This window comes from Penaeus chinensis, chromosome 39 (assembly GCF_019202785.1).
Source record: "Penaeus chinensis breed Huanghai No. 1 chromosome 39, ASM1920278v2, whole genome shotgun sequence".
NCBI classification, from domain to species: domain Eukaryota; kingdom Metazoa; phylum Arthropoda; class Malacostraca; order Decapoda; family Penaeidae; genus Penaeus; species Penaeus chinensis.
In genome coordinates, this window is record NC_061857.1 from 4,591,949 (window position 1) to 4,599,448 (window position 7,500).

General features: G+C 37.9%; 1 protein-coding gene across 1 annotated transcript in view; it reads left to right on the forward strand.

The window, feature by feature from the left end:
* LOC125046423 (sodium channel protein para-like) overlaps positions 1-7,500 on the forward strand; it is a 183,163-nt gene that overhangs the window by 20,227 nt on the left and 155,436 nt on the right. The window contains exon 3 of the mRNA XM_047644199.1: positions 1,779-1,814. Within this exon, the coding sequence (XP_047500155.1) occupies positions 1,779-1,814 (36 nt within the window). The remainder of the gene's footprint in view (positions 1-1,778; positions 1,815-7,500) is intronic.

Genomic DNA, 7,500 nt, shown 5'->3' on the forward strand with positions numbered 1-7,500 from the left:
CCCAGTAGTGTTGTTGCAACCTTCAATATTGATGTTTTGACCCCCTTCATGTGACCTTCTGTTCTTGAGATGTTTACATGTTGATGATGTAGAGTAACGTAAGATTTATGTGTCTGTTAGTCTGTATTCTTATAATTGTATGTATGTATGACCTTCACTTCCTGTCCTAACGTTGCCCTTTTTATCAACATTACACAATCCGCTTTCCTGTAGTTGTTTCATTTTGTTTAATGTATATTAGTAGATATCTTTTGTTGATTTGTTTCCGGATTTTTTTTCCTGTTACGTGTAGATTTTTGTTGTTGTTGTATTTTTTTTTCGTCTAGAAGTCTCTCTAGATGTATATTTATTGGCTCCTTATTGGATTCATTGAAATAGTTTGTGCAGATTTGGTGTCCTTTGAAAACTGATTGGAAAGAACGTAGTATTTTTGGTCAAGAACATACAAGAATGTTGAAACTCGTGTGGACCAAAAAAAGGAATGGTATATCCTCTGTTGTTTTATTTCCAATTCATGTAACGTATCGTAGACGTATATACAAAAAAAAAAAAAAAGAATAAGAGGTAACCCTCCCTTAAATATATATATATATATATATATATATAAATATATATAAACGTGGTAGATACGTAGCAAAATTTGTCCCTCCCCGTCTTCGAAATTTCGTTAGTTACGTAATGGTTTCCGTTCTAATCTTCCCCGACAGTGACATAACTTTCCTACTTGACACTCCTCCGTCTTCCGTTTTCGTTTTTTGGCTTCCGTCTTGTTTCGTTTTTTTCTTGTTAATAATTCAGACATTTCTGATTCCCTTATCCCGGGAGGAAGCTAATATCTACAGTGTACCTGCGGTTTGTGTGTGTATATATATATACATGTGTATATGTATATATACATGTGTGTATATATATGTATATATATATATATATATGTGTGTGTGTGTGTGTGTGTGTTTGTGTGCGTGTGCGTGTGTGTCTGTGCGTGTGTGTCTGTGCGTGTGTGTGTGTGTGTGTGTGTGTGTGTGTGTGTGTGTGTGTGTGTGTGTGTGTGTGTGTGTGTGAGTGTTTGTGTGTGTGTATATATATATATATATATATATATATATATATATATATATATACTTATATATATATATTTATATATAAGCTATGTGTATATATAAACATATGTATATGTGTGTGTATATATATATATATATATATATATATATATACACACTATGTGTGTGTGTGTGTGTGTGTGTGTGTGTTTGTGTTTCTGGGTATGTTTGTGTGTGTGTGTGTGTGTGTATATATATATATGTATGTATTTATGTATGTATGATTATATGTGAGTGTGTTTCTGTCCGTGTTCATTAGTGTGTATGCGTGCGTACGTATGTGTGTGTGCATATGTGCGCCCACGTACGCATTACACAAACAGATACAGGACCCAGGTGCACGTAGAGATGGCCTCCTCCTGCCTGGGCCAGCCAAGCCGGACACGGACACTGGGCACACGGGGCAGCCCTTAGCCCTCAGCGCTGTGCCTTTCACGATGCTTCTGGACACGCTAAGCTCCACTCAGAAAGGACACTTTGGCTGTTCTCTCTGTGGCATTTACGTGCCGATCCGCCCAGTGTCCTCGGTGGCTTGGCGGTGTCCTCAAGCCCTTCTGTCTTTCTCCTAATATCTGACTAATAATCCAGACTCAAGTCTATATATTTTCCTATCCGCTATAATATAATTTCTCATTTTATAACAGTTGTCTCCTTCTTTTTTTTCTTTAATTCCTCCAGGGAGGTGGATTGAAATTTGGAAGGAAAAAGAAAGAAGTAAGATATGCTTGCTATATATATATAATTAATTAATTATACACACATAAACATCTAGATTTTTTTTTACCTTGAAATGATATGGTACAACACCCTCTTGATACGGGATCCCAGTGGTCACAGAGTCAGAGAGGCGAGGGTGTTCAAGCATCCTCACTTACTGATTCGCACATACACATAGAAGGCTGACGGAGGAAATTTTGCATATTCGTAACCCTTGTGCGTTTGTTTCGGGATCTGATCTTTCGTTGCCGTTTCTCCCCGGATAATCTTTTTTTTGTTATTGTTTTTAAAGTGTTTTTGTTATTCTTCTTTCTATAAACAAATATATTCATCTAAATTCCATGGTAATTAATCAGTGTTAATAAGCCAAGATTATATAATTCCTTATGTTTTATTTTTTTCTCTAACATATAATTCCTAATTTGGCATTTTCTTAATAAGATCTTAAACAGAAAACACATAAATCACCAACATAAATCCCCCCACTCAAAACCCTCATAGACGGCCAGATCCGAGAGGAGCAATATCTGAATTTCCTTCTCAAGCCGCGACATAGAACAGCCACCTGGCACTGACTGTCTAATTTTGCGAGAGTTTGTTAGCCCAGATATGTTTGTGAGTAATTCCATCCTGTGGCACTCCTAGTTATTAGAGAAGAGGCTTCATGTTGGTCTGTGAATGCTGGACCTTGCGTAGTGCCTGCGGTGTTGCCACCCACGTGCTCAAGTTTGACCTTGCCTGGCCTGAAACGTGTTGTCAGCCGCCGGAAAGGGGAAAGGGAGGGGTCAGTGCCAACAAGTGTCCAGGAGTTGTGTCAGAGTCTCGGTTGTTCAGTCTTGTTCATCTGCACGGGAGGACAGCTTGGTACAACGCCTAGCCTGTTCCGCCACTGCAGGATTGGTGCGTTTTGCAAATAACTACAAAAATGTATAAAGGACAGTCTCTTTTTTTTCCCTAACGGCCCCTTTTTTCACAGTCGTGTTGACTGACCGGTCCAGACACGGCTGCAGATAAAGCGACACGTAGAGAGAGAGAAAATAGATTGTCCGAAAGTCTTAAAACAAGACATTCTTTTCACTAAAACCGAGGAAAATAATGACACTTTTCCTGGCATTGTTAGACTGTCTTTCTTCACGGAACAAATAAGGCTCGTTTTCTCCCAATTACAGTGGAGGATTTCGACCTTATCAGAGTCCCCAGCATGAGGTACAACCACTGGCCAAGCTGTATTAGTGCAAAAAAACTACAATCATTTGGTTTTTAGCATCTTCACATTCACTCTATGATAGTTATTACTAGGACAGCTGTAACACTCTTTAAGTTGCCTCGTGAATAGAATGTTTCTCTTCCAAAAAAAAAAAAAAGTAAGAAGAGAGAAAAAAAAATAGTTAGAAAATGGCGATTCTTTTCTTCACCATCTTGATGCAATCTGGCCTGTTCCCTTATTTTAGCTCTTATTTCTCCTGGTGTTCACGTTTGATTGATTTTCACCTTTTGTCCTCACCATGTTGTTTTTTCTTCTTCTTCTTCTTCTTCTTTCTGTCCAGCTTTTCGGTTGACGCTTTGATAATGCTGAGGCATTATCGGCATAGAAATATTAGAGATATTTATTAGTTGGCAACTCTGCTAACAACTTTCACGTTTTTTCCATTGTATACAATTCTCGTGTTTGTTTGTTTGTTTGTTTGTTTGTTTTCTCTTAGTCTACTATATACTTTCTTAGTGTTTGTCGTGGTGTATGTCACATGAGTAAAAAAAAAAAAATAATGATTAAAAATATCCATACAAGATGTTAACTCCATTTTTTGAAACCCTTAAGTACTAGAACATAGTCAGAGATTGAATAATGTAAAAGATTAAATTATCCTAAACTAAGGGTTTCAAATGAAGGAGGTTCTGTCTAGATCCCACAGCTTGAGTCTCGCTGAAGTAATTTTATTAGTTATATAATTTCAAATAACTCCTTAGCTATATAATAGTTAGCTATTAAACAAAACTATATTTAAGGCATCTGTTGTTCCCCGAATTAAGTATTGATAAGTAATATAAGTATTGATAAGTAGTATAAGTATTGATAATACTAACTAAAAAATTGATAGACTTCCTTATTTTTAGATATAACATACAATTAAATCATCTTCCTTGCCAAATCAAACTTTTAATATAAGTTAAAACTTACTTTGATTTAATCAAGTGATATAAAAATTGAAATCATACTTGCAACAAGGATCAAATTGCATCATAGGTCAAATTCTACTGGACTTTAGCGAGGTCAAGTTGCGTCAGTCCGTTTCAACATTGGTGTTTTTTTTTCTCTGGTCTTCAAAGGTCAGGTCAGGTCAGGCACAAAAATGCCTTGCACTAATCAGAACTGCAAGTCGTAAAACGAGAAAGATAAGGTCATGTTCGGTTACTGATAAGATCGAGGCGGCCATTATCACCCATCAGTTTTCTCTCTCTCTCTCTCTCTTCTCTCTCTCTCTCTCTCTCTCTCTCTCTCTCTCTCTCTCTCTCTCTCTCTCTCTCTCTCTCTCTCTCTCTCTCTCTCTCTCTCTCTCTCTCTCTCTCTCTTACTCTGCCACTCTACATTTTTCTCTCTCTCTCTGTCACTCTAAATCTCTCTCTCTCTCTCTCTCTCTCTCTCTCTCTCTCTCTCTCTCTCTCTCTCTCTCTCTCTCTCTCTCTCTCTCTCTCTCTCTCTCTCTCTCTCGCTCTCTCTCTCTAAATCTATATATATATATATATTTATATATATATATATATATATATATATATATACATATGTGTGTGTATGTATATATATATATATATATATATATATATATATATATATATATATATATATATATGCAATAATATATTCCAAAGCTCATGCTAAGTCATGCACAATCCTCGCCTTGGTCATTCAGGGTCGTATAAACCATGAGACCAGGTCATGCACGGCCCGCCCCGCACAACACACCCGCGGTAATAACAGAAATAGCGTATTGATCCTGCGCTCTCTCGCTCTCGCTCTCGCTCTCGCTCTCTCTCTCTCTCTCTCTCTTCTCTCTCTCTCTCTCTCTCTCTCTCTCTCTCTCTCTCTCTCTCTCTCTCTCTCTCTCTCTCTCTCTCTCTCTCTCTCTCTCTCTCTCTCTCTCTCTCTCTCTCTCTCTCTCTCTCTCTCTCTCTCTCTCTCTCTCTCTCTCTCTCTCTCTCTCTCTCTCTCTCTCTCTCTCTCTCTCTCTCTCTCTCTCTCTCTCTCTCTCTCTCTCTCTCTCTCTCTCTCTCTCTCTCTCTCTCTCTCTCTCTCTCTCTCTCTCTCTCTTTCTCTCTCTCTCTCTCTCTCTCTCTCTCTCTCTCTCTCTCTCTCTCTCTCTCTCTCTCTCTCTCTCTCTCTCTCTCTCTCTCTCTCTCTCTCTCATTTCCCGATTCTTTATGTATCTATATATTTAGATCTATATATCGATACATCAACGTGTATAGTTATCTCTATCTGTCCCCCAAATTCTCTCTACCTGTTCATCATCTATCAGTATCTCTCTCTCTCTCTCTCTATATATATATATATATATATATATATATATATATACCGATCCATCTATCTACCAACCTATCTATCTATTTATTTATCTATCTATCTACTTACCTATCTATCTGTGTGTCTATCTATCTATCTGCCTATCTATCTATCTATCTATCTGTCTGTCTATCCATATCTACCCAGAGCGAATTCCAGAGCAGAATGTCCAAATCCTTTTCGAATATGACCTTTTACGCCAACCTAACCTCGCTTCTTATGTGACCTGATGACCTTCGACCCGACACTAAGTTAAAAAAAACAAAAAAAAAAACACTACCTTGAAATGGACTGAAATTACTCATATCTGGTTTGGGTGGAATCTGCGCCGTGCATTTGAACACTTGGTTGAAATAATGGATTTGTTCTTTTCCTTGCTTGTATGTATATGGAAGCTTTGGTTTATTTCAAGTAACCATTTACAAAATATGGTTTAGAAAATGAGAACCAGTTTGATATAAAAGTCTTCTCAAACAAAATTAAAAAAAAAACTATTTGATACAAGTTTTCATCTTCGCATATTGTTTTATTCAGAGCTGTAGTACATTTGATGTGGACTTCAATGGTGAGCACAAAATAACATGACTTTGTACCTTTCCCTCAAAAAAAGAATACACTGCACTTGCTACAACACTGAATTAGTAAACATAGCGAAGACTCAAAATCAATTTATCAGATTTCTTTTTTAAATATAAGAAAACAAAAATACCAGAATGACTGCCGGAGACCACCCAACCACTCTCTAATTTTGTGTGTCTAACCCCCTACACCGACTCACGTGTGTCCTTCTTGCTCTCATCAGTGTTCCCTTTTTCTCCCTTTATTGGAGCGCAGAAAGGCAAGAAGGGGAAAGGGGGCAGAGGAAAAGGAGGTGGAGGAGGAGGAGGAGGAGGAGGGGGTGATGAGGTATACATTTCCTGATATATTGCAATCTATCGGCTTATGATATCCAAACAGCGTTATATGACCGTGTGCTGTTGGAGAGGCGTGGGCTTTGACAACCTTTAGAGAAACATATCGAGAGATATAGATCACAAAACTGTATAATCCATTTGTTAATCATAACATGACCCAAAAACCTTAAACCACTTTTCTTTAAATCTAAAAAGGAGAACACATTAGACTCTTAACAGACCTTCCTAACCCATTCAACTAAACAAAGAATGACTAAACCTATGATGGTTAAACCCTCACCGACAATAGCCCACGCCTATATCCATTCCTAAGCAGCTGGCAAGTACAGTTATACTACACACTAGCGCCAGCTGCCTCAAGCCACGGGCAGAACCAGCTGTCAGACACCACTAGTAGATCAGAGCGGCCTTCACTACCACCACCAACCACAAACCACTACCAACCATGCAACCACAGCCACACCCACAGCCTTGCTCGCTGTGGTCTATACATAGCGGGTCCTTAGTTATACGAAGGATCTTCAGGCACTCACTGTGGTCAATGAATACCTTGTGGATAATGATGAATAAGCTTCATTTTTTTCATTGTATTCGTAAATTGTCATTGGCTTGCTGGTAAAGTTTCCAAGAAGGTCTGAATGTGCCTGGAAGGTTTTTCACTTTAGGAGTGGGTTATGCACCATCCTTTTTTTTTCTTTTGTGATATCTATTTATTTTTCATTCGGTAATAAATATGGTGTCAAAGCAGGGCACTGACGATGGTGATTTATTTATTTACTGAGCTATTTATTTATTTATTATGTATATAAAGAATCTATGCTATAAGGACAAAATCTGGAAAATGAAAAAAAAAAGACTCAAGGCCTTGTCAAGTTACGCTCGATCCGTGTCCCATATAAGAAGGGCCCCTCAGTGAGCATTATAGCATGCTACTGCGGTATGTTTACCTGTACAAACTCAATCATAATTTAGTGATCGGTCGAGGTCACTCCTGCCTTCCGTATGGTCGATGTCGAGCTGCCACCCGGTTAGATATTCGACCTTATTGCTACAGAAGAAAATGATGATAATATTATATATCTTTAAGTTGCCATTGACATAAAGTATTCAAGAATAATAACAAACGAAAATAGGGATAAAAGAATATAACTTTATTTTTCCGTTCCTCTCGCCTTTATTCGTGTGAAATGTCAAGCACTGTAGCAAAGAG